The sequence below is a fragment of the Taurulus bubalis genome, assembly GCF_910589615.1.
Source record: "Taurulus bubalis genome assembly, chromosome: 11".
Classification (NCBI taxonomy): domain Eukaryota; kingdom Metazoa; phylum Chordata; class Actinopteri; order Perciformes; family Cottidae; genus Taurulus; species Taurulus bubalis.
The window spans coordinates 21,785,599-21,813,156 of NC_136599.1; the positions used below are offsets into that span (position 1 = coordinate 21,785,599).

The 27,558-nt window shown below is 44.6% G+C and overlaps 2 protein-coding genes across 2 annotated transcripts in view; one reads left to right on the forward strand and one right to left on the reverse strand.

Moving 5' to 3' along the window:
* Nucleotides 1–27,558, reverse strand: part of mtor (mechanistic target of rapamycin kinase) — a gene marked incomplete at its 5' end in the record, with an annotated part of 72,594 nt that overhangs the window by 41,619 nt on the left and 3,417 nt on the right. The window contains 21 exons of the mRNA XM_079225680.1: nucleotides 7,626–7,771; nucleotides 9,164–9,326; nucleotides 9,590–9,732; nucleotides 10,269–10,415; nucleotides 10,664–10,756; nucleotides 11,273–11,435; nucleotides 11,752–11,864; nucleotides 14,499–14,666; nucleotides 16,041–16,127; nucleotides 16,274–16,524; nucleotides 20,879–21,008; nucleotides 22,386–22,520; nucleotides 22,972–23,064; nucleotides 23,852–23,935; nucleotides 24,219–24,341; nucleotides 24,900–25,105; nucleotides 25,236–25,445; nucleotides 26,200–26,444; nucleotides 26,632–26,760; nucleotides 26,941–27,124; nucleotides 27,424–27,532. Of these exons, the coding sequence (XP_079081806.1) occupies nucleotides 7,626–7,771; nucleotides 9,164–9,326; nucleotides 9,590–9,732; nucleotides 10,269–10,415; nucleotides 10,664–10,756; nucleotides 11,273–11,435; nucleotides 11,752–11,864; nucleotides 14,499–14,666; nucleotides 16,041–16,127; nucleotides 16,274–16,524; nucleotides 20,879–21,008; nucleotides 22,386–22,520; nucleotides 22,972–23,064; nucleotides 23,852–23,935; nucleotides 24,219–24,341; nucleotides 24,900–25,105; nucleotides 25,236–25,445; nucleotides 26,200–26,444; nucleotides 26,632–26,760; nucleotides 26,941–27,124; nucleotides 27,424–27,532 (3,122 nt within the window). The remainder of the gene's footprint in view (nucleotides 1–7,625; nucleotides 7,772–9,163; nucleotides 9,327–9,589; nucleotides 9,733–10,268; nucleotides 10,416–10,663; nucleotides 10,757–11,272; nucleotides 11,436–11,751; nucleotides 11,865–14,498; nucleotides 14,667–16,040; nucleotides 16,128–16,273; nucleotides 16,525–20,878; nucleotides 21,009–22,385; nucleotides 22,521–22,971; nucleotides 23,065–23,851; nucleotides 23,936–24,218; nucleotides 24,342–24,899; nucleotides 25,106–25,235; nucleotides 25,446–26,199; nucleotides 26,445–26,631; nucleotides 26,761–26,940; nucleotides 27,125–27,423; nucleotides 27,533–27,558) is intronic.
* Nucleotides 1,569–5,026, forward strand: angptl7 (angiopoietin-like 7). Its single transcript, XM_079226651.1, has 5 exons — nucleotides 1,569–2,092; nucleotides 3,377–3,477; nucleotides 3,556–3,750; nucleotides 3,946–4,141; nucleotides 4,248–5,026. Exons 1-5 carry the CDS (start codon nucleotides 1,732–1,734, stop codon nucleotides 4,418–4,420), a joined length of 1,026 nt encoding a protein of 341 aa, XP_079082777.1. The 5' UTR covers nucleotides 1,569–1,731; the 3' UTR covers nucleotides 4,421–5,026.

The window sequence follows — 27,558 nt, forward strand, 5'->3', positions numbered from 1 at the left end:
ATTGGTGGTTCAAACCCACCAGCGAAACACTTCCCCTGGTACAAGGCCGCTTTGTGTCTCCCACAATTGGAGGTGATAAAAATTCACTGCAACCAAAGAGCATTTAAGTGCATGCGAGTGTTTTCCTGTACAGTATAAACATTTTACAATTTCACCTGCTACAAACCACTATACAAAGCTCCTTTGCAACCTTTTCAGACAGGCAGAGTGACCCGGTCAAACCCGCATTCAAGGTCAATTTCAACGGGTCAACGCGGTTCTGCTGGAAATAAAGAAGGTACCCGGCTTTATGTGAACTAAAATATACATACAAAACTAAGAGCGGCAGTATTAATCACGACATGGTCAACATTAAACTCCCCTGAACAAACTAAAGGTTAAAAACAATTATTGTTTAATCTTCTGTTAATAGTTTAAGTTCTAGTAGGGCCGCAGAAAAAAGAAAAGGAAAAGAGGAATAAGGAATATTAATGTGGCTATTTGTCCAACTACACTTTTCTTTCCCATGCTTCCCGTATTTCTATTCAATTGGTTTCTTTAAATAGGTTTTGCGGCGGTAAAGCAACACGAAAACCAATGTCAGTGTTGTCTGTGATATAACGCAGAGGAGAAAGCAGCCTTCTGTTATTCTTACGAATACCACCTCATTCTGTTGTTCTCCAGTGGGTACAGTATACCATTTTAGCTACTTATTAAAAAAATAAAGTGCATGTGTGATGGCAAACTGTTAAGCCTTTACACATGTAGACAGCACACTCAGACTTTGTCGGTCCTCTCTTGAACAAATACTTTCCGCTTAACGGAAACTGCATTTTGGCTTCGTGTTATCCTGAAGGTTTCACGGAGCCGTTCTCCTCGCATCAACACCCTTCTCAAATCTGATGCCAAAAGGCTCCGGGGAGAAACGTGCCCGTTTCAACATCTGCCAAAAAGGGTAGCATCAATAGAACACTTAACCTACAATTAAGAGTGCTTAGTGACTTCACTCACCTCTTGGCATGTGAGGGCCCAATTTAATGAAGAAAATGTTGGCCTCAGAGATATAGTAAAACCCCTCAATAACGGGGTAATTTGGGTGTGAAGACAGGGAAGGAAATTACACGGAACTGCTTGAAAGCCGAAAAACAGGTATTAAAATGTTGTAAGAAATGTTTCTGTGCGGCTAAATTACTTCAAATGTCGCAGTATTCAAGAGTTTGCTTTTTCCACATTGCACAAAGCGGCTGGCTTGTGACTGGAAGCGCAACGAGTTTGGACAGTAGTCTTTGTGTCGTTTCACCACGGCTCCATATGTTGCACCTCGAGGCAGAGGCTAAACACGGCCCAATAAACCCTCAACACCTGAACGACGAAGAGAGGAGAAACGTGGTCGAAGCCTCTGTGGAATGAGTGAAAGTGAGGGGGTAGAGCGGGGAGGGAGAAGGAGGGATGGGGAAGGCCCTCCACCCTGAAGGTTGGAGAGGGTCAGCGCGGTGACTGGTGCGCACCGGGAGAGAAGGGGGAGGATCCTCCTGCAAAAATATTTAAGATGTTCAGCGCAGAGGAGGGCTTCACTGAGGGAAATAAGACAGAGCCTGGGTGAGCCGTTGGTCAAAGAGGAGCTCCAACTCAACTGGTCGGCCACAGCTGTTGTCCGTTTGACATTTCCCAGAAAGAGAGAGCCTTCCGCGAGGAGTCACAGCAACGCAAATCGAAAGGCTTGTGAACCTCCCGGACTTTTGCGATAAGAAGATGGCCAAAGTGAACGTGAGCGTAGTGGCCCTGGGGGTCACGCTGCTTCTGCTGGCCGAGACATGGGCCCAGAGTCCCAGGAAGAGGCTGACGCCTCCGAAGCCTCCCAAGGCGCAGTGCTGTGATGACGTGCGCTCTCTCAAGGTGCAGGTGGCCAACCTGACCAGCCTCCTCGAGGAGATGAGTCGCAAGCAGGAGACGGACCTGATGAACGTTGTGAGGCAAATAATGGATCTGGACCAGCAGAACCGGCAGCAAGAATCCCGGGTGACGGAGGCGGAGAGCAAGTACTCAGAGATCAACAACCGCGTGGAGATCATGCAGCTGCAAACCCTGCAATCTGCCACACAGACCTCATCGGGTGAGCATGGGCGGAAGCTGTTAGTAGTTGTGTGCAGATGGTCGGTGTCAATAGCATCTCAAGAGCATTGCATGATTAAGTTTTAACTTAACTGGGAACTGTTTTTTTTTTTGCTAAATTTTACTCCTGTGATTCACATACAGAAAAATAGGACCTGGAGAGAGGCTGTAAAGTGCTCACACATGGGAGGGAAAAAAACAGATCCATCTGTGACTCCATCGCATATTTGAGCAACCTGCCTCTTTGCACTCTTTAGCCAGCTGTTGTCAAATTCACACTCAAATTATTTCCAGTTGTGGAAAAAGATTTCAGACAAGACCGAACTTAAAAGTGTACCGTTCATCTACCAATTACATGTTAATCACCCTTAGTTTGACTACATTACATTGGCATATTTTCACTCAGGAGATCACAGATTTTTTGTTGCAAAGATAAATAACAAGCTGAAAAAAATAATTCATAAACCATCATTTCAATGGATTACGAGTACCTAAACTTTCCAAAACAGTCCTCAAAGAGGCCAAGACAATATATATTTACTTCAGCTGTGAAAAACTATAATCAGCCTCATCCATCGCTGCTTGAAGTCTCGGCAAACTGCTGTTTGCACAGTACGTGTGCCTTCTCTCCGAGCGCCAGCGGTCTGAAGCATTCATTTGGAGCCGGAGTCCCATCTGCGCGGCTGTCAATAAAGAGCTCCCATCAAAGCCAAATCATGTCCGACGTTCAGCTCAACTTTAACACACCACTAATCAGCACTGGCTGCCGCAGAGAGGTTAACCAGGCATGACGTAGTTTATTATTTCAATACCCTTAAAACTGTGTGGTCGAGTAGGGGCACGTTTATGTCACTGGCAAAGGGAACACAGGGGCCTTTTTTCTCAAAGCTGGAGTAAATTAGAGACGGGACGGCCGAACAGGAAGGGATGCAAAGATTAGAAGAAGTTGAAGGTTTCCATCTCTTTTTTTTCCTCATTCACACAGACTTTTTTGTATTGGGCTCGTTGCTCCATAGTGATCTCATAGCCATATTAATGGCATCGCCATACAGTGACCGGAGTGAAAGAGAAGAACTGTGCACCAAAAAAAAAAATCGGAGCCATGGTTCCACTCTGTTTTGATCCATTTTGCTTTTAGTAGGGGACAAAGGTCACTTTTTCATCTGCCCAATCACTCAGATATCCATAAAGCTGTTAGAATTTATGACATTGACATTTTTTAAACGGCATATGGTTTTATCATAACTGAAGAGATTGTTTTTTTGTTTGTTTTTTCCCCCTCCAGACGCCATATACGACTGCGCATCCCTGTACAGCAAGAACTACAAAATCTCTGGCGAGTACAAACTGCCTAAAGATGAGTTTCTGGGCACACCCGAGCTGAGCGTAAGTTACACTTAGGTATGTGTACACTGCATGTTGTGTGGCATCTGCAGTCTATTACATCTTGATAAATACTTTCAGGTCTTCTGCGATATGGAGACAAACGGAGGTGGTTGGACTCTGATCCAACGGCGCAAAGTTGGCCTCACATCATTCCACCGGGACTGGAAGCAGTACAAAAACGGATTTGGAGCCATCCGCGGAGACTTCTGGCTCGGCAATGACCACATCTTCCGTTTAACGAGGCAGCCCAGTGTTCTCCGGATTGAGATGGAGGTACGTGTCGGAAAAAAACATGGCACTGGTGTAAACTCGGGCTGAGCAAGAAAACACGTAAACCAATGCGTAAACATTTAACACATGAAACGATTTCGGGAAAATGAAGAATAAATCAAAGTGGCCTTTGGGGAGCCAACAGGCTGTGTGTAACTGTCCCTCTTTAAATCCAGTCGTTTATGTTTTCCAACGCAGGACTGGCAGGGGGAGACGCGCTATGCCGAGTACGGCTTTTTCACCGTGGGTAACGAGCTGAACAGCTACAAGCTCTTCCTCGCCAACTACAGCGGGAACGCTGGAGACTCGCTGCGCTACCACAACAACACCAACTTCAGCACCGCCAACAAGGACAACGACAAGTGCGTGGACCACTGTGCTTCCCTGCGCAAAGGTAAATCGAAGCAACCAAATTTACATTTAACGTTAGGCACGCATTTCCCATCGATCAACATTAAGTCTAAATATTATTTTTCTCTCTCCCCCTCATCTCCTTCCAGGTGGTTACTGGTACAACTGCTGCACTGACTCAAACTTGAACGGCGTTTTTTACCGCTACGGTCAGCACATAACGAAGAACCCAGATGGGATCACTTGGTACGGCTGGCACGGGTCCAACTACTCCCTCAAGAAAGTGGAGATGAAGGTCCGGCCCGTGGATTTTCAACCATAGTGCGCTGGACCCGAGATGACACGCGTGAATGCCGAGCGATCTCGCCAACACCTGTTCAACCAAATTGTGGCCTTGCCTTGACTGCGAAAGGAATGAAAATGTAGTTTGTGATGGTCTGGTTACGTTTCAGTCAGATGAGTGCGTCATGTCTGTTGCCGTGTTTGATTGTAAATTGTAGTTAATTTTGTGTATTTATCAGTACAAATATTTTATTTTTCAAATGCTTTAATAGATGCTCTTTTACCACTGTCCCGTAAGGGTGACTGGATTTTGATTCCTTCTCTCGTTTGTCTTGAAAGCACTAGGATGTATTTTTTAGTTAACACAAGTAACACATGTAAGGATCGTAGCAAGAATCCGTCCAGAGTAGTCTGGTTCAGGTATAAATCATTAAGGACTGGTAGGAACTAATAAAAATAAGAAAAGGGGAACTTTGTGAGTTGCTGGAATGGGATCAACCACCAAAGGCACTTCCTATGAATTACGCTGCCTTTTATTGTAAAACCCTAACCATTGATGATGGAAATGTGTCATTTGTAAAATGTGTACAGCTCTGTAATTATGTCGTTTTATGTGATAGAAAATAAACATATTTTTTAAACGAAACATGGCAGCACAACCCGTGTCATACAGGCAATCCAACCTTAATCGCTTTGCAGGTTGAAATGTAGCAATGTCTAATAGCAACACAAAGGCTTGTGTCCAGTCACGTCCAGTAATAGCAACATATTTGCCTTGAGCCACAGACCTGCGGCCCCCTCGGTCATCTGCTGACATATCGGCCAAAGGTCCCAGGGCTCCTTAGCCAAATGCAGGAATGAGGACCACACACACACACACACACACACACACACACACACACACACACACACACACACACACACACACACACACACACACACACACACACACACACACACACACACACACACACACACACTCTCTATTCTGCCAGCGAGTTAAACTACCTCGAGGTTTACTACCTTGAAAACAATAACGCCATTTTGCTACGCTCAAAACAGCATAGAATTCCTCAGAGCGTTTAAATACCTACAGCCGGGGAGCACTGCCTATACAGGCTCAGTGGTAGCAGGCTTCGTGAAATTCTCTTCCTTTAACAAGGTGACACAGTCGGGGTAAACATCTAATTAAAGCGGGATATTTATCCCTCCCCTTAGAAGGAAATGGCCACAGTGGAATGAAGGACACAAAAAAGGGGGGGGGACCTTTGGATGACAAATGACCTGCTCTTTCTATTCTAGTGTTTAAAAATATTCTAACTTATGACCCAAACAACAAAAGCAGACCTTGAACAGTGGCGCATGGCGTGAGGGGGCAACGCACCACACGATACACTTTGGACGCCAAGCTGCTGCAAATGGTATTTAGGGTTATTTTTTTCTAGAGTTAAACTTCAGTAAATAGGGCATCCAGACGTTGGAGTTATTTGAGGAAGATGTGCGTCAGCTAAGGTGGATGTGACTTGACCTCTGGGCAGAAGCTATCGCGTGGAAATGGATTACACCATCTAAAGGTTATCCAAATATAACAGGCGGAGTTAAGCCTGAGGAAACACATGGAATTTATTTTGTGCGCATTTAAAAAGTGGGTCATGCGATTACACTATCTCAGGTTCACCTCATTTTCCCTTGGAATGTAGATTTGATATAAAACCAGACTCCTGTGGATCCTGTCCCTGAGTTAGTTTGCAGCCATCTATACAGCTGACTAAACTACATACATACTATATATTTCCATTTCTAAGCATTTCCATAGAGCCGGTAACATTATGGCTACCCGTTTATTATTAACACATGGTCCAGATGCAAAAAATGCCCAGCTTCAGTCGCCATAATGGGGATGGAACCACCAAAGTCATAGTTACACTATTTAAAGACCTTTATATTATCTGTTGCGTCGCTTTCGCCCCATCATTATATCCTCTCAGAGATTGTCATGTTGTACAACATTTTATGGAAAAAATTAACAAATTACTTATTTAAGTAAATTTAAAGACCCAGCACGATGTACAATAACACCATAGGCCAAATGCTCAATTAACAATGTTCCTCTGTTGTTGGGATAAATGGGGAAAATGTGACTGGTTTCCTGGCTCCGTCCGCAGCTATGGGGCCTGTGAATATAGTTAGACCGCAAGCTAATTATTTGGATTTTCTTAAAAATCCTTCACACATTATTCATACCAGTTACAACTTGTACAAATGTGTTCTATTATGAGAGTCACCTACTCAGATTGAGTTCCCTGAATTTTAACTGAAGGTCCATTTTATAAATATATGAAAAATCTATATCTCTGAAATAATCGCACACTCATCTACAAACACCATGACTCATCAGGTACCAAAAAAGCAAGCAGTGACGATGCCTCCCCGTCATCAAAAAGTGTGCATCAGTTTCTGTTGTTTTCCTTTTTCTTTAAATAAGGCGGCGACTCAGTAGAGCCAGCTTTACATTTTGCACACCAGCCTCTGGATCTTTTATGGGAAATCCTGGAGAGGTGAGAACCAGATGGGAATATTGAAAACACCAGAGTACCGGCTCCCATCATTCATCATCATCAAGGCTCCTGAGAAATTGAAAACAGGCCCCTGAGAAACACACGTCCAGACACTCGTAGATGAAAAGGAGGCAAGCGTCCAATTAGATGGCTGGAAAACAGATTTCTCCACGCCATGCCAAAGGCAAAGAAATAAAGAAGGATGAGAAAAGAGGATGGAAAAGATGACGGAAGATATCAAAGGCTTATGGGAAGATATGTGCAATATCATTTATTGTGTATATATTTTAATAAAAATTGACTTTGAGAGATCGGTTTAATGTTTTGTCTTGAAGCAATAACTTATAATGCAGTGACTGCTTATCACAGAGGCACCTGTCAAACCAAGGTTTTGTGACTCAAATGAATCTACACCCGAGGGAAGAGACCTCCCACAGACCACGAATTATCTCAAAGTTACCGAGAAATGAAGGCCTAACTTTGAAGAAGCTACATGTTCCTATGACTCTACTATAACTTAAATTAAAAGAAAACTGACAAAACTACTCTCCCTTTTTTATGTGAAGAACAAACGTGTGCTTGCTTTTGTCAGTCATATACTGTGATGAAGACTGAGCTCAACGTCTCACAGGTCATAAAAAACATGCTTTTTTTTGCAGAAATAAAACCATTTCTTAGACCACCTACCTGATTAGAGCCTCCAGGATGAGAGGAGACGGCCCTTTCTGAAACTCCAGCTCTTTGTAGTGCAAAGCCTTGGCGTAGGCACGACACTTGGCGGCTCTCTCGCCGAGCAGCACGATGCCATTATCATCTCTGAGGGGCAGAGGGCCCTGGAAAAGGAAACAAATTGCATGAAATTAATTGTTGCTCTAAATAAAATTAAACTCGAAATGAATCCTGTGCTCCATCTGCATTACATTTTTGTGGCAATCGACAGAACCTTTTATTTGACTGGACACTTTATTAAACACGATAGCGCAATTACTGCGAAATAAGGTAGCTTCGTGTCGCAATTGAGTTAACGTGCAAAAGGTCGTCTGGTGACCTGGAGAAAACAGATCATGCCCTTCTTTCCACTGGCTTGGAACCGGACACTTTATGTCTGTCTCTACTGCAGCCTCACAGCAGGGGGTAACCCTGCTGAAAAAATACATCATGACTCGGCCATGACGGTCTCTGCCCTCAACCTAACAGCTTCGTCACTAATTAGCTCAACATGTGCGGTCAAACAGAGGCCACTTGTGAAAGGCTTTCTCTGTTAACTCTTTTTTTTTTTGGTGGTGGTGGTTTTAAAGTGTTATCTGCTCCCGTTTATATTGTTATCACAATGACAGCAGCCAGAATGGTTTTCGCTCAGCTCTCGTCTAGCGACTTCTGAATAATTGGAAAGAAGGATAATGGAGTGCAGGTTTTGGGCCAGCTTCAAACCTGCAACACACAATCCTTTTAAACAACAACTAGCACCGGAAACCACAGTTTGTACAGTGACGCAGGTTTTCTCGACCGTGGTGGACTGTAGCAAGGGTGTCTGCACAAAATGAGAAAGCATACAAGGAGACTTGGTTTCCTCTTGTTTTTTTTTTGCATTGGTACATTTCCTCTGTGCAGGTTCTGTTATTTGCGTTCATACACTTTGTTTTGCATCTGACGCACCATTCCCAATTTTCCGGCAGATGAGTCAAATCACAACACGGAGTGCTTTCACACACAACTTAAAGTGAAGATACATTGATAACACAGAAAAACCTTGAAGACATCAGAGCCAAGTGAACCATCATCGTTGTTTCCACAAAAGACAACGTTAAAGCAGATGCGATTTAATTGCTGCCGCATTGCCAGCGGGAGAGTACAGAGAAGTACAGCTAATTTCAAACGGTATTTCAACGTCACGCAGCACGTGTGATGCCGTGCACATCCACTTGGCACGCACATTTCGTTCCACAAAAGGGGCAGTTTGTATGAAAAGGCTTGAAAATTGACGAGTTCGAGCTGAGTCATGGGTAGTAATAAATAACATCTTACCCATGTAGATTTATGGTCGGCGGTTTGACATTAAACTCAATGAGACAGGAAAAGCTTTATATACCGACACTTTAATATGCACTACGTAATATTAAAACTTGAATTTAGAAAATTCGACAGACCTGCAAGCAGTTCAATAAAACCAGACGATATCACAGTGATTCTGTGGTGTAAATTAGCTGCTGCGACTCACTGCTCACCTTGTCACTGTGCTCCATGAACTCTGCCAGGTTGAGCAAAGTCTGCGTGACCTCAGCGATGTCCTGGGACGTGAGGGCCAACTCGATGCTGCGGATGAGCTCATCCTGCTGGTCCTCACTCAGCTCGGACCAACAAGACAGGAAGGCGGCGTTGAACAGGTCCCTGTGGACCACAGAAACAGCAAACGCGCTGTCAAAATATGATATTTTGCACACAAAAAAAACAGGCCTTAACTGAATTTCGAGGAACAGCAAATCAATCAAGTAGCGAGATTAGCTTGCAGCATTAGCATAAGCATGAAGATTATGTGAACGGTTCTGTTGTGGTGGCCTATCGTGGATAGGGAACGTAAAAAGGACTGAGACAAGAAAAACATGAAGGTAAAATACAGGAGAGGGGAACTGAGCTAGAGCAGTAGAACCGACCTGGCGAGAGGGATGTAGGTTTGTGCCAGAGACCAGCATGATCGCAGGGCAGGTGAGGACGACTCCTTGAGCAGGACCACACTCAAGCGCCTCAGCCACTCAAGCCAATCATCTTTGGACACCTTCCTGGCCGCACCCCAAGCCTGTGGAGAGAAAGACATTCTCCATCTCAGCATTCACTGGGAACTACGTGGGAGCAGCAGCGTTTCCCTAGAGTGTCACAGGTAACGTCTGTGTGTGTGTGTGTGGCTCATCTGGCTGAGACGAACACATAAATCGCGTTTTTACTACTTGCGGTAAGACGTTCCAAAGAATGAAAACGCCGTTCTTCCCAAAAGATGACCTCATTTGGCGTTTTTATGACAGTGGCAGAGAGCCCTGTTGATATCTAGTGACTGTGAAGGCCACAGCATATGATTCACATCACTCTCATATTCATGGAAGCATTCGGAGACCCCATGTGACCTGAATGGGAGCACCTGAGTTCATTGTGCGTGTCCGCTCATTTCAGCAGGTTTTTTCCTTTAATTCATCGCTGCTCCGTTGGTCTGTGTGTCATCACTACGGCTAAACAGTCGGCTGTTTCCTGTACACAACCACGTCAGTGAAATCAACACCGGACCTGCGTGCGTAACCCTTCACTATCAAAGCGCCAAATGTCAATTATCCCCCTTCTGACCTTCTGGAGTGCAGTGGTGCTGACGTGAAGCTTCTTCATAGGTCCCGCCTCCACCGGCCCGCTGACCAGGGCATCGCCTTGGTTACCACGAAGCTGGCGATGTTGGAAGATTAGAGGGTCTTCTTCCTCCTCAGCCAGAGTGTAGCCCTATAATGTAGACACACACACACACACACACACACACACACACACACAGTTGAGTGAGGCCTCAAAACATGTTTTATGAATGTAGAAGTGTTGATAAACAAAGCATGGTGATGACTTTTGTAATGTATTGCTTGACCATGTGCAGTTACTCTGTGTGGGTTCTATTGATTGGGCCTGACTGGGCAAAAGGCAAAGAACAATTAATATGTTTTTGGAGAAAACAACGTCGATAAATTGGGGGGACTCACCTTAACGATGCGACATATGAGGATGTCATAGCGCTGGTGGTTGATCCTGTGTTTCAGCATCACTTTGTTCACCATTGGGATGAAGATCTGGTACTGCGAAAGGAGGGGATAAAGAAGGAGAGTAAATAAAAGGGTGTACATGTGATTAATGTGGTTTAGTCTGGCTAGCTCTAGTGGGGGGGGGGGCACCCTTGACACCAGAAGCCAAATAACTGAAAACCCTGCACTTGTCTCGAACCACCGTGAGTCTCAGATCAAAAGCTTCCCCTGCACGTTTTGGCAGCCAGATGAGGCTGCACGTGGGCCCGTGCTTCTGAGGTTAGGCCTGAAAACCATAGGAGGTTTGAGGGATAAGGGAGGGGACGGCTCGGGGAGGGGAGTGGTAAACGTGACCTCACCCAGCCTCGTAAACACCAACCCCCCCTGCCGCCAAATGGTCAATGACATCAGCAGTCTGGCAGGAAGTACCGGTAATTAAGACTGATGCGATGGTGGAGGGTCAACCAAAGCGTTGTTCATGTGAAGCGCAGCAGCGGGGAGGCTGGAAGTAGTCTTTTGAAGAGCAGCCTAAGTGATCTAAATGGGAGCCCCCCTGGCAACTGGAGCTACCTTCTTTCCCAGCTGGAACACGAGCGAGGAGAGAGTGTCCATGGAGGTGGCGCGCAGCTCGGGCGTGCTGTCAAGTGTCCGAACGATCGGGTGGATGATGCGTGAGGCGTAGTCGGTGAAGTCCAGGGACTCTGTCAGTCGGTCCAGAGTCTCCAAGGCAACCCTGGGCCACACAGAGGGGAAAAACAGATAAAACACACACAAAAAATGCTCAGCTTCACTTTCCCAGGAGCAGTGACAGAGAGACATGATCCGAGACACACAAGAGCAACTAAAAATGTTACGCTGTGAAGAAAACTAAACGGAAAACCCTGTTCTTCTTTCTGGCGAGTTGTGTTACATTTCTCCTTTTTTTTCTTCCCATTTCTGTGGCGCGAATGTGTAGACAATCAAAATCAGATTTGCTTGCGTGAGATGCAGCGAGTGAAGGTTTTTGAACATTTCGCTAAATTGAAAACAAACACGACATTGACACTGACTTGCGGGCCTGCAGGGGCACATCGGAGGCATCAAACAGCTTGACGATGGGAGGCAGCAGCAAGTGCAGGTAGTCGTCCAGGTTGGCACCAAACAGCTGGATGGCGTTAAGCATCTGCGAAAAAAGAGAGCACACACTGAAACTAAAGCTGACCTCTGTCCCTTCAGCGTTATGCGTAACAGACTCTGGAGATTTATAATCGGACGTTTTTTTACACATCCCGGCACAATGTTAGACACACTCGGATGGCTCCAAGACGTCAATTTCACTAGTACCGATTCATTTTTTTGGCCCTAATTGTCTCAATCTACATCATAAAAAAAGTTGTTCCTGAAACGCCAAAGTATTCACAAAGACGTTCTGATCACATCCTCGGTACAGTCCCATGTGTATCTAAACATCCGATTGGATTAATTTACCTTTAAATAGCCATTCTCCATCGTAATTTCACTTCAATAAAAATGCTTTGTTTTCCTTTACTGAAACAGATTGCCAATGTTTTCAGTAATGTTCTCACTGTTCCTCTATTGCGAGATGGCTTATTGTTTGTTTGATTGCATCTAGCCTAAGTTTGTACTCTTTTCTCTGCTTTGTGATGTAGCATTGTGTCTTCATCACAGATCTGACATGTATTCAAATGGCATGGTTTTCAAACAAGATTGCACAGGGCGGCCTGCAATGAGCAATATGAATTCATGACTGAGTATTAAGTTATTAATTCATGAGGTTGCAGTGCTCGGTTGAGAAAATAAATAAATAATAATAATAAAAATTAACACGGACTGTGTGATAGTTTTCTTTACTTTTCTTTCCAGAAAAGGCTCCTGTAGTTTCATATGATCATTACATCATGTTGTGTGGAGCATGTGTGTGGGGAGTGTGCGCGAATAGATGGTCTTTGAAGGGTGACGTATGTTGAAACAAACCCAGCCCCCACGGCACACCATGACCACTTCTGCTCTCTCCCCCCCTCCTCCGAATGACGCACGGCGAGACAGCAGGAAGCCGAGGTGGAGGTGTGGAGGTGTGCGTGTTAGGGGGTTTGGTGGTGGTCGGGCCCAACAGCTCCTTGAAATGATGGAGGTATGTTTTTCTTTTCTTCTCCTTTGGACTCGAGGGTAACCCAATTCCCGGCTTTCCCATTTCGCGAACCCCCATCCAGTGCTTAAGATTAAGCTCCAGGACCCAGGCCTGAGTTATAGACTATCCAGACTGCGGGCTGCTGGGTTATCGAATACGGCAGACTCTTGAGACAAAACAGCAGCAGAGCAGAGAGCGCTAGGTGGCCGCGCTTCTTGCGATTCTGCCTTTGTGGTCTGTGCCCAGACCATGATTTAGGGGTTCCGAGAGAACCCAGACAAATTCTGGCAGCAGCTGCTGAAACAGGAGAGTGTGTAAGCTACAGGTCTATGCCGTCTTTGAACTGCTGCATTGCAAGTGAACGGCTGGAGGCCTGAATGATTTTGATGGATATCGACGGAAGTCACGGAACAGAAAACAGCACCCCAATAAGTCAACTGAGCTCCTGTGCCTTCTGAGAGAGCGTGGAGCGATGGAAGCACTTTAAAACGCATGCACACGCACACAAGTGTATATTATATGACGTGAGCTTTCCAATCTCGTTAGTGCCCTTTCTCTACTTGATTCATGACACACGTTCTCCGGCTATCAAAAAAGAAGAAAAAAAATTACATAACACAGTGATGCATTTTATTGTTTCACTGGCATGATATATTACGGCCAGTAGAACTTCATTTTTTAACTGTCTTACAGCTACCTTTTTATTTCTGTGAGAAGTGAATCTAAATGAGTCGGTGATCTTTATCCTTTCCTCGACCTTTTGCTCGCACACAGGGTTGGTCCTGCTAGGAGGATTCTTGTGGCTCAGTCGGACCAAAATCCGCATTATTTTGTTTGAGTGATGAGTCAAGTGCTTGAGAAGTTATGGGTTCGATGCGTTGCTGAACAGTGCCCAGGAGGTGAACCGTTACCTCTCCAGCTGCCAGTCCGACCTCTGTAGCAACTGGTCCGTGGACTCTGTTTATCAGGACAAATCCCTACGGACTGAGCTCTAACGGTGAGTGCCCCCCAGGCCCCAAACCTTGGACCCTCGGGGACTGTTAAATGGTTTGAGCGTGAGAGACTGTACACATGGTGTAAATCTGAATGGGAAAGCACTTTGCTGCAACATATCCCGTTACCATGACAACGTTAAAAAATATTGTGTACAATTGTCGATATTTATCTTCCGGGCTCTTTCCTCAAGAGATGAGGTCATTTACAATAACCTATTTACTTGTTTTTGTCAAAACAGCTTCAATAACAAAATTAAATGTTTGATGAATAAATCTGTGAAATATAGTCTCTGCTTGCATTCCTCTGATTTCATGTATTTTTATGTTTCATCTTTAATCCTTAATGTTGTTGCATAAATCTTCTCATAATATATCGTCGTAGAACATCAATCCCAATCCTGACATTTTTATGTATCCGGTCTTTAATTCTAACACAGTTAAAGGTTCAACCTGTTATTTGCATGACGGTTCATTCACATGAACATTTCATAAAATAAATCTTTTTTTAAAGTACCACTTGGGAAATAATAGCTTAGAATTTGTCGTTCCCCAGTATTATCGTGTGCCGTGAAGTCTTTTGAGTCTGGTGGTTGGGACACCCTGCGGTGAACACTCCGATCGCACATTAGGAATATGTGATTCTGTCAGCTGGACTGCACCGCGTAACACTGACCTTGATGGTAACACTGCGCCCGGTGCTGTTGTCGTGCATGAAGACGCGCAACATGTGTGGGATGAGCTGAGGCAGGTAGAGCTTGAACTCTCCACCCAGTGCCACCACAATCTGCTCGATCAGAAGGATGATGGTGTTCTGCATGGGGTTGTTTGGTGTCCAGTACTCCTACAGGATAGATCAGAAGATGTTGGCATGAATTAGAATACCATGATATGGTATACTTCTTAAAAAAACACGATAAACTAAAGAATACCGTCTTTGCTTTGTATAGCACACAAAGGCGTTCTGCGAATATAGAGCTCTAACAGGAATACTATATATACGATTAAATAATATTAGGCGGTCAGACTGTAGAGAATCCTGGAACCCAAAGTAATACACAAACCTAATACTATCGGAGCTAAGAGACAGATGTGGCTGTAGTGAGTTAAATGTCTAAATAAGAGTGACCTCAATTCATGAGAGTCCAATTTCTGAATATACATTTTTAATATTCAGAGGGTACATCCAAAGCACTTAGGACAAAGCACTACCTCATCCACCTTGCTCCCGCGTGGTGCTGAAGAATTGGGTCAAAATGTGTTTCCATCAATGAGCTGCGAGTGTGACAGAGACATTTGGACAGACTTCCCCCTGGACGGTCGAAGCGCTTACGCGCCAGAGGCTGAGCTGTCACGATACTCCGATGGCGAGGAACGGAGACGATTTCCTGTCAACTGGGACTGACATCACGTCTGTGTGGCTTATGACACTGTTTTTTCGGGGGAAATCTCGACACGGCCACAGTGTCCATTCGAGATAATCGCAATCGGAGTTAAGGCGGCGGACTCGAAGTCACGCAATGCATCAATCAGTCAATGGGCTTCAGCTGTGAGATCTGGCCGAGGTGTTTCGTCAGCGGCCAGAGGTCTCGAGTAGCCCCCAACTTCCTGCTTTCCCTGCCTGTGGCAGCTGACTTGGGAGCGAGTGAGTGTACATCCTGAATGGCTATTCCAGCCCCCTCATCTGGATGCGGGAGCAAAAAATGAATAGATTCTTTGTTTCACTCGCCGTTTATTAACTCAGAGGGACTTGAGGCGCAGCGGTCCAGTTCTCTCAATTACTTTTCTGCAGGAGGAGTTCCCGCCATTGCAAAAAAGAATAAGTGCCAGTAACAGTGTTACCAGTCAGTCATATGATATTTTCATGCCTTGCTATGTGATTATGTGATCGACAAGTGTGTTTGTGCAAGTGCAATGGCTTCAGCGGTTGTTCAAGCTCATGTGATAACGACTGAATGTCAGGAATGTCTGAATTGGACAATATGAGCTGACCAATCTTGTTGATTGGTGCCATACCACACACGACGTGTACTGCCGTGTGACGTGGGGCCAGACTTCATCACGGGGGCCTGAACACGTCTCTCCCAATGAGGCTGGTGGAGAGCACAACTGAGTGCAATTAAGAATTTGCAGCTGTTTGCCTGACTCACAGGAAAACACGGGGTGGCTCCGTGATCAGTTGAGGGGCTTTGGGGGGCCTGTTGACACAGTTACTCACTCTGATGAGGGTGAAGATGTCGTCCATGTAGGGGCGGATGTGGATCTTCACAAAGCACACCACCATTCCCATCTGCTGGAAGAGGAACTAAAGAGCAAAAAGGGCACAGAAGGAGGGGGAAGAGTAAGGGACTCGCTGATGATGAGAATAACTGCCGTCATTGACCAGAGGTAAACGGACGACAAAAATCAACCAGACAGCCTTCTCTCCTCGAATTCTGTCCCGCTGCCTACCTCTCGGATGCTGCCGTCGCAGACCCGGATTACGTTGAGGAAAGTGGGCATGACCTGCGGCAGGAACTGGACACACTTGAGGCCCAGAGACTTGAAGATGAAGGTGACGGCCTGGACCACCATGGTGTGGTGGTTGGAGAGTGAAGGGTCCCTCAGGATGCGCATCAGAGTGACGATTGCCACGGCCGGGTAAAACTCGTCCAGGGGCAGGTTGCCCATGTTCACCAGCATCTCACTGGTGCTGTAGTCCGCTGTAAGGAGGAGCACATGGCGAGATTTGCACAATGAAAAAAAAGTCGTGGCTATGTTTTTGTTTTTTTGGAATCGCTAAAACTGTGAGAAAAATCATTGTCCTCAACTGTAACAAGTAGCACACAGCTTTTAAAGTGACATAATTTGAAATCATGGCAGTTCCTGGTCAGAACCAGAAGAAGAAATATCTTGTCCATCCACAGACAGCCTATCTCAGCATGCACTGGACCAGGGGCAGGAGCTGTGGCCCAAAACTTCAAGGACGCTCGTTCCGAAGGTTTTGCCCCCTAATACAGCTAAGAATTGCCGCTTCTTGACCTCAACTTTTAATAAGGACACACCTGACGTGACCTTTGACGCCATCGGCATTTCACAAGCCATCGCGCTCGGCTCAGATGTATTTAAAGACGCATCCGTGTGGTCCTTGTAAACGCAACGTAAAGATGCGAATAGGACAAAGTCACATACTACAAGCGTTGGTGTTCAAGCGGTAAATATGTTGAATGAACTGAGGCACAATGTGCTTCTTTGTCTCATTAGCCCACAATGCTTTACAGGAAAAAGAACTTCCTGGATGAGGCACCAGTGCTCAACACAACCACTGCCTGATCCAAAAGAGATACGGTTACAGATCTCAATCAAATCAATCAACTGGCGCCTGCATTAGAGGTCCAATCTATATTTGCTTTACATATGAGAAATAATAACAAATAATAATATGTGTTATAGATGAAATATCTGCATTTGTGTTTCGCAACTCATCATAATATAAAAACACAGTTTTCATGCTTTTTTGTTGTTGCTATATTACAGATGTAAAAAAAAAAAAAATAATCCACTTTAACAAACTTTGAAAAACCATAACAACTTAAACGTAACCCTGTATTAAAATAACAGGTGGTTAGCGTTTCGGTGGTGGGGGAAAAACAGCTCAATTCTTAAGAAGAAAAAAGCTAAACTAAACTACTTCTATATTTTCCAAATGTGATCATACCATCACAAGCAATTGAGCTCATTTTATGAGTATGAATCCAACTCCAACTTCATCCCGCCCAACCCTTGTGACTATGTAGGACAGAAGGCTATGGCGCCATGACACTCAGAGACTATTAGTCAGGCAATAACTCTGCAGTGTGGAAGAGTATATCAACACCTCCTCCTTCACTCTAAATACAGCTGACGGTGCTTCTGGCGCTGGCTGTAAAGTAAGACAACAATAATTGGCTGATGGGAGAAGAGCGCTGATGTTGTTGGTTTGTCAGTTCTGGCCCCGACCTGCATTAAAGCAGTGGACAACAAATCAAATAGGGTTTGATTGCAGTAATTGATGACTACGCCCTGGTGTGTTTACTCTCGTTTAAACCGCAAGCGCCCCTTTTTCTGCCAACATAAACATCGTATCGTTTCTCCTTTGAGCCACTTTCATTCTCGTATTAGCGTTATGACGTAATGAGCGATGATGTGGGTTCACATGGTTATACGTTTCGGTGCAGTCAGTCACAACTGTAATTGCACTGAGAACGGGATAAGCATGAGCATTACAAAGAAAGGTAAAGAGAAACACGTGAAGACGTTTGCTCCGTGCAGCATGAAATTAACGTTAATCGAAGGGCGAAGGCCGAGTTCAGGTTAGCGTTGCATGGAGAGAATGGAGCCCCATTTGCTATGCTGCAATGCAACTTCAGCGCAAGCTCGCATTCCTGATTGTTGGAACAGGAAGAATAGTGCGTCTGATCGCCTTGCAATCGTCAAAGCGAAAGATAAGATGACAGAAACGCAACAATTCTGTTCGATAGCATTTTAAAAAGGTTGCATGGCGTCTCCGCCCCTTGCGTCTCTTTCAAACCGTTCCGTTTGGTCTTAACACCCAGTAATTCTCCCTTTGAGGGTATTTGTGTGATTGCTGCCATATGTGATAAGCCACTTCAGAATCACCTTTAAGTACAGGAGAATAAAAAGAAAAGAAAAGAAAAAGAGCCACATGAGGGTTTCAGCAGTCTTGCCCAAAATTAGAGAGCACGGTTTTATGCATTTCTTAAAAGAAACCAAGCAACAGCGGTGGTCTATTTGACATTTATAATGCATGTTTCGTTATGAAACTCACTAGTTTTATTAATGGCTTTTTTTTGTGACAGGCAATGCAAATGGGGTCAGTCTGACCATTTATCTATACAGAGCTATTAGGTTTTACGAGGCATCTGAGAATACAGATCTCTGGTATTCAGCGTTTCACTGGCCTTCTGCAGGAGTACAGTTTCAGCTGCTCCAGTTGTCTCCCTGAAGACTCTGGACCGTAGACAAAACAGATTGGCACAGGACTCGCAGGCTAAAGAGGGTAGGCTTTGGATCTTTTATTATTCCGGCCTTCACCAAGTCCAGAATAATGGCGGTGATAGATGGCAACACATGTGCATCTTTACAGCCCACAAACAGGCACCAGTGAAGCTAAGTGAGGCAGCAGCGTAGCAGTAATTCAGGTTTCAGCTGTGTAGGGCAGGGGGGGGTTGAACTGAACTGTTTCCTAGCCATAATAACAGATGTAAATACAGCAAATTGTTAAGCGGGCATACGCACCATTTCTTTAAGTTTTATCACCCTGGCGTTCTGTAGTGACGTGATTAGTCTTGTTTGAAGTCAGGTGAGAGGTGGGCCTCGCCAGTGACCTCCCACGTAACGAAAAGCATGCTGTTAATATAGCTGGTGCTCCAGACAGACACTCACCATGACAAATCTGCCAACAGATACACAGCCTCCGCTTCCAGTCACAGGCCAGTTACAAACAAACTGGAAAAACTATTACCGTGTTGTGCAAGATCCCATTCTGAGACACAGACGAGTGGAGAGTCCTGAAATGACCATTTCATTATGAATTTTTTAAAGAGAAATCTATTGAGTATCCATTGAGTATCTATTGAGTATCTATTGAGTATCCATTCACACACGTAAAAGTGATGTATATCATTAACTTTATTAAACAGATGCAAAACTGGGTCACCCAAAAATTATTTCTCCAGTCTAAAAAGTCCCAGTCTCGGTTACGTCTCCCTCTAAACTGGCACGACCAACCTAACTGGCGGTTTGTTTGGACGTCGATCAGACCAGAAGTCAGAAATCGGATCCTGAAGAGCGAGGGGGATCCAACAAATCTCAAAACCCAAAGCCAAAGCTGCTGTTGACTTTTCAAATGCAGGTGTGAGACCTCTAAAAAAAAGAAAGTGTTTTGTCTCGAGTGTGTCGACATATCACGTCTCGGTCTTTCTAATGAGCTGCGGATAATCATGTGTGTTTTTAGCCAGACATTGGTTTTGTGAGTCAGCAATTCTAGTAATTGAGGGTGAAATCAGAGTGATCATATTCAGACCAAAGAATAATTGCAACGGTGTGTTCTTTCTGCAGCATGGGCTTGTTGCTAACACTAGGGGGAATCTGTGTGCATTCAACTTGTATTCAAGGTCACACCCGTCCTGCACAAATGGTCCCACAATTCAATATTGTTCAATTCAGTGAAGCATAAAACAACTTGTATTACTAGGATCGGCTGCTTCACCAAGAGGTGTAATCCGACCCGCTTTCCTTTTTAGCTGTTTTAAAATCACTAAATTGTTCATGAATATGAAAAAAAAAGGTTTTACAAATCTAAAATACACGCATGAGAACCGCCAAGTCAATTCATGACAAATGCAAATGCCTTGTTCTACATCCCGGATGGCTTTTTCAAAAATGACATTTACATGCATCTTCCAAAATGCTAACTGCCTGACCTTTAAAACTGGAGCCGTTTGCTCCAATAAGTCACCTCACAGCCCGTCTCTAAGAAGTGTGTGAGGCCGCCTGCTGCCAGATGCATGCACGTTGGACCCGATTTATATTATATTAATGTAGAGACGCTTTATGTACAGTATGCGTCTTGATGTTTCCAAACACATCGGACCACCTCAACGGGTGGCTCTGGGGAGGTTCGGAGATGAAAGGGTAATACAGTAAATCCTTCATGTCTTAGTGGAAACATCACTCCTCTTTTTTTTTAAAATAAATAAATAAAACACAAGAACTACAGTATAATGGCTATAAAATGTGAACCAAAAAACCTCTGCCTTGCGGCTTACTTGCCCCTTACAATCCAGCTGACTGAGAAGAAAAGAATCATCACAAATTCCATGACGATCTATACACAGACTCTTTAGGATACTATCCATCAGGCCCACACAGACAAAACCTAATTAAAGCAACAAAACGTCCCCAATGGAAGGACCCGCACATTGGGATTTAAAAAAAAAGGTTCCTGTTGATTTGGAGTTTTTCCAGTTGTTGCAGAATTGGAAAAATAATTAGTGATTAGTTATTGTGGCCTACCTGAGTCCTGACTGGACTTGGACTCGGAGAGACTGACGGCGGAGGCGTCTCGGGACTGGTCGATCATGCCGATGTTCACCTTGTGCTTGTAGGGGTCCAGAGCTCCGAGGAGACCCAGTACACGGATAGCCTGTCAGGACACACAGCACACAGTTAGCAAGTGCCCACTAAACGGTGTTTCTTCCACTGGAACATGTGTCGAACAGCAGAGAAAGCTTCAACAAGGCGTTCAGACTTGGTCATGGTGTCAGCATTATAAGGGAAAACAGTTACAAAGCGAGATGGCCTCCTTATAGTTCTGGAGCTCCGTTGAAAGAGCATATTGGGCTGTGCTGAATGTCAGTTTTGTTTTTACATTCAGAGCTCCTATTGAGGTTTTTTTTAAATAACGATTTGAAGGTATGTTGTCGTGTTTCGTTAAGTCATGACCCTAAATAAATCTTTTAAAAACAGGTTTTTGTTATTGGGGTTATATAAATGTAATTAATGGTGCAGTTGGATTGCTGCTAGACCACCCACCAGTTTTTCAAAACGCTGTGAAAATGTTGTTTTTGAAAGGCTAGATGTCAACGAATATGGATTGAAGCAGAACATTTAGTTCGGAAGAAAAAAAAAAAAAAACAGGTTGTGAATTTCTTTTTACTTTTAGATATTACAACGCTCTGCAGTTATTGGAAATGTGTGAATCACACAATTTGGAACCAATTATGTGCGCAGTAATCACATTCTATAAAGAGAATAATACGATTAATATTTGTGTTTACATGGGTTTATATGGAATGAATAGACGTGCAAAAAAAAAAAAAAAGAAGAAGATACGTGCAGCTCTGAGTCCCCGCTGGAATCGGTAGTTAGTGCCATGAATCCAAACTGAACACAGTTTCTCACTTCTTTCACAGCAGTAAGAAGAGCCATCTCTTTTTAGGCGCTACAAGCAGAACGTACGATACTCAAAAAGACAGACTTTCAGTGGGAGTGTTCCTTTAATAAAACACGACAACATGCAAAAGTAAGCTAAGACGTGACACAAGCGCTTGCCGTTGAAGTGTTGGAGTTTGTTCCGATGGTGTGGCACATGCAGTCAACCTCGACCAGCAACTACAATTGGATAATGAGCCCAACTGGATTTCAGATGTGTTTGATTCTGGATCCAGGGGTGAGAAATGCCAGAGCCAATGTCCACATGCCACACACCATACACATTGACAATGCACTCCCTGAGACGCACGGAAATGTAATAGGCAAGGGAAGAAACTTTGGCAATTATCACTTACATCACAACTCAAGTTCCATACCAACTATGGAAAATGTGCACAGCCTCATAGTGTCTGCATACACGTGATTATAATTTACCAGTCAAGTCAATACAACTAAACAGACCTGTATTTGTTCAGTAGATGTGGACAGGTAGGGTTTCTGGCCTCATGGTGACTCACTGAACGACAGAGTTGGGTTCACATTGCTCCTGAGGCAACTGTGGGGGAAAATGGGACAAGAAGTGGCATACCTCTCTCCTGATGCCCTGGTTTTGTTCCGTCTTGAGGAAGTTGAGCAGCACATCCAGAAGGGAGGGGTACTTGCGGTAGGGCTCCACCACATAACCTGTACTAGCCACCTGCTGGCCCAGTGTCCACAGCGCCACCTGGTGGAAAAGATAAAAATGATCATGTTTGCGATGCACTCTTTGCATTACTTAACCATCCTTGTACTATTTAACAAGCAATGCAACTGTTCATTTTATCTTGATTTTCATGTGTTCTTGTTACACTTTATTCTGTTTCCACAGGTGTAAAAGAAATTGTCAGTCATTATTCCTGCAATCCAAGCTGCTTTCAGTCCCTGATTGATAAGTCGCTGGTTACTACTTATTAATGAATCCTCTCTGTGTGAACTCCTGGCACACAATCCTGTTCAAAGGCAATACCTGCCACACAATGCTTTCAAAATGCTTTTTTTGAAAAATATTTCCAGAAATAACATCCTACTTTGTAAACTGAAGGATACTTGTATTTACTGTACCCAAGAAACACATATTTTTGAGAACTTGGGAAGATGGGAACCAGATGAGGCAGACACTAATTATCTTGGCGTACCTGTCGTTTGGCCAGTGAGGAGGAGTCCTGCAGCATGTCCATGATGATTGGAAAAAGCTCGTCCATCCACTTCCTCATCTCCAGGCCGCTCACCTGACAGGGTAGGCACAGGTGAAGTGATCAAAACCACACTTCCTAATTGTAAGTCACTAAGAGTCACTAAAATCTAAAAAGGGATGGAATAATTACTTTTTTACAATAAAATTACATTAGATATAGGTGAACAGTTTCAATCTGAATATATCAAACTATAGTCCTTATGTGTAGAATTCTGAGCATTGGTTTGAATATTCTGATGCATTTGTCTATGTGTTGCTTTGACTAATTTGGGTCGGATTCAATAGGGTAGTGGAGAGTGTTTTGCTGCAACATTTCCTCTTGTGATATTACCAAAAATCAAACATTTTCCAATTCCACACAATTTTATAAAAAGCAATTTTACAAAAGCATGAAAGTTGGCTTGGCTTTTAATGGCTGTCGTCTGTATTCCCTACGTTTTCTTGCGTCTCCCTGTGCCGGGCTTCTGTCTCAACCGTGAACACGTGGTGTACCTGAGCATCTCCTGCACTCTGTCTGTGTGTTGGAGTCTGCCTGCCTTTAATTGTGCTTTCCTGACTCTTCTGTGGGGACAATTGAATCACCTGGACAGGGGTGGAGCAATGCACAGATCCATGGGCGGAGGCCTACCCTGAACTTTCCACCTCAGAAAAGGACAAGCTCAGAAATGCTTGTATTAAAACTGTCAGTGAGCAATAATGTGCACAGAACAAAAAAAAAAAAAAAAATTGGGTTTCAATCAGCAGCAGCTGGAGAATTAATATGATACACAGACTAATAGCACCCTCTTACAGCTTCAAGAAATTGAAGCACTCGGCCTTACCTGGGCCAACTCTCCGATGGTCGCAAGGACACTAATGACCACTCCAGGGTTGGGGTCTGGGTCCTTCAGCTTGAGGATGAGAGCCTGCAAACGTAAAAGGTAAAATGATCACTTAACCCAGTGAACCCAAGTTCTCCCCATCATTTTAATAATCTGGAAAAGATCCTCAAAGAGCTTCAGAAAATTCAATTGTAAAAGAGTCCCCCACTAATTTTGGATTGCGTTGTCTTTTTTAATTTTTTATTTCACCCATTCTTCTTTCTCGTCCAAACCTGGCACATACATGACCAACAACGCAACTCGCAACAGACTTTCATGTGTGAAATCGGTGCAACCCGTCACAAAGGAGAACTTGCAGGTGAAGTACCTTGAGGATGGGCTCCATATACGGCCGTATGAGGCGCGGTGCGTTGGAGACCAGATGCCCAAGCATACGAGCGCTCTGCTCTTTGTTCCTGCCGACGCCACTGTGCTCCAACTCCGTTAGGATCTGCAACAGAATTCAAAACAGAGTTAAGTGTTGAGGCTTCTCTATCTGGAATACATCCATAAAATAAACCTTCACTAGGTCTTATCGAGGAATACGTTGAATGTTTAAACTGTGCACAATACCACAGCCTTTGCTGCCATCTAAAGGTGTCCAATTGAAATGACAGACAAGTGATTTTTCCAGCAGAACATTTATGTACATATAGATTTGTACGATGATATGAAATATAAATATTTGTATTCATTGATTTTGGAACATCCTCTTTGAAAACCATGTTAATTTAGGAATTTTAAAATGTCTATCAGTTCTCAAATGATTTCAAGCACACATTTTTAATCTCTAATTAAAATGTGATTAAAAGTTTAACATATTTCAAATTTGTAGCATTAGTTTTTCGGAATGAGGGTTTTATCTTCACCATGCCCCCTTACAGACCTGACTGGACAGACTGTAATGTAACCCAGACCTTTTCACAAACGAAAACGTGTCACTTGTGCCACAGCTGTTAAAGCATCCATCTGGTTACTCCATGTGTGCCAGCTGGTGTGCCTCTCCTACCTGGATGAGCATCTTGCGTAGGAAGGGCATGACAAAGGCGGGGTTCATACTGCTGAGGCGTCCAATTGTACAGATGGCCAGCTCTCTGATCTCGAACACCTCGTCGTTCAGTGCAACAAACAGCGCCTGCAAGTTCTCCGCCTGGGCCAGGTGAGCGTCGAAGCGCTCATCGAGCGATGCCAGCACACAGTATCGGATGTCTGGGTCTGCAGGGGGGGAAGAGAAAAAGTCAGACATTTTGACACTTTCATCACTCTTAACCTCAAATCCCAATTCTTGCATAACTGAGTTCAACAAATCCACATCCTCCCCTTGTTATGTTCTTTCATGTGTTACCTGGGTCGGTGATGCCGACAACTAACAGCTTGCTGAGAACATCCGCGACAACCTGCACAGCGGTCTGGCTGACAACTTGGCCGCTGATCATGTGGATGGAGGGGGTGAGCAGGCGTGAGCAGGTCCGAGCTGCCTCCATCCGGATTTCCTTGTGTTCACTGTTCAGGAAGTGATCGGCACAATGGCGCACAAACTGGGTGAGGGAGTGTCCTGGAGAAAGAACAGTTAAGAGTAAGTCAAGGGAAAAATGCAGGTGATCATAAAGCATATTCGGTTTTACTGTATGCAGCTTCCATTTCGATTGGTTTGGGATTACAGAACTAAACTCGGAAGACGTCCGGTGGTGAGCTGCAGTGGGAGTAGGTCAACAACTTTTTTTTTAAAGAGACAGAAATGTTCCAACAACGCAAGTCCGGCTGTCCAGTTACGTTGGCTTGCAGTAAAAAAAAAAAAAAAAAAGACAAACCCACCCCCGGGGGATGACAACAAAAGAATTTAAAGAAGTAATTGTTTTACCCTGGGCTGCTGTATGATCCTGTGGTATGCTGCCTCAAAACTCCATGGGTCCAGAAAACAGCTGGACGTACCATTCAACACAACCACTCCAGCCATGTCTGCAGTTCACTTAATCATGTCCTCCACCCACCCACCCATTGTGGCTCCATACCTGATGGTTTATGCCTCCAATTTAAAACCTTTTTTTTTTTTCCAACTCCACTGAGAACTGCGTAGGAACCGAAGAATCATTTCCATCTGTTATTTCTACTTTAAGACTTTTTTTTTAAAAGGGCTGTAATGTCCATATTTTCTTTCTACTGACTGAACTAAAGATCACTAGAGTTTGGTGGGTTGGGGGTCTGGACAATCTGTGGATTTTCCTTCCCTGTGTCTCTTAAGAAACCAACATAAAACAAATGAAACGATAGTCCTGCTATGAAGCGGTGTCTCATGCAAAGGTTCTTGCCTTCAAACTCAAAGCTGCCCAGTGTGCGCAGGGCAAGTGTGATGCTGCCTACGTCGCTGGCTTCGGGGATGTTTGTGAGGCTTGGCGAGGCCAGCTGGTGAGCCAGGCCTTTGGGCATGCCAGGGTGACGCAGCGGCTTGTGCATCAACACCAGAGAGAGCATCTTCAGCAGGCCGTCCTGGATGTCCTTCTTCAGCTGGGGGATCTGACGGCTCAAGTCATACAGCACCGCCGTCAGCGCCGGACTAGACGAACGGGACAAACAAAATCCAATATCATCACAGTTGTCAGGAAGTGTGTTGTGGTTATGTTTGTCAACACGTGACCCTGTGAACACAACTGAACAAGCCATACGAGACAAAGTCTGGATTTAAATCCAGCCACGTCGTTAGTTCAATCATCCAGCATCGTGGTGAGACCAGTCTGTCCTACCTGAGGCCCACAGCCAGCATAGGCTCCAGCAGCTCCTTAATGTCGGGTTGGATGCTGGGACCCATGGCTCTGGAAAGCATGCTGATGCAGGTGAACACTGTGGCGTCCACCTGCATGGTCTTCTGCCTCCTGCACACAAGGAGGAAAAAAAACGAGATCATGGCAAGTCTCCCAAAACTATTTTAAAGTAGGTTTACCGCAGAGGACGGCAATAACTATGAAAGTACAACCAAATCAAACAGATCAATATCTCAATATGAAGAAATATAATTTACAGCTGCCAGAACCATCGTGTGTTAAATTACTGACTTGTGGGCAAAGTCCTTGGGCGGCAGGGCGGCCTTGATGATCTCAAGAATCTTCGTGAGGTACGGCTGGATTTCTATCCTGACTGCCACTACCAGCAGTCCCAGAGCCTGGAAAGCTGCTGTTCTCTCCTTCTCCTTCTTCAGACAGGCCAGCAGGTAGCCCATGGTGTCCAACAGGTACTGGTCTGCACAGTGAATGGACAAAACCGTGGTGCAAATGGTTAAAGACAGATATGTCCGGCCCGCGGCGACATACGTCAACTGACTGGGGGGGGTGACTATAAGCAATTGATCACGACAGAGCTCGTTAACATTAGGGCTGAGGAGACAACGAGGTATCGGCTACGATCTCTTTGCACTTCTCGTCAATAACTCCAAAAAAGCCCGGCGGATATAGCGACGGGAGAGAACGCGTGGGCCGCATGTTACTTCATTAAAGGTTTAAGTGGATCCTGGATCACGTCCAAACATTAACTCGTCTCACCTGTAAAGGTTTGTGACTTGAAGGCAGCCAGGCGTGGAAGTAGGTTGAGGATGGTCATCAGGATTAGAGGGTTTTTACTGGTCTTGTATTTCAGCACCCACCGACACACCTGGACAGAAGCACATAACAAAACTG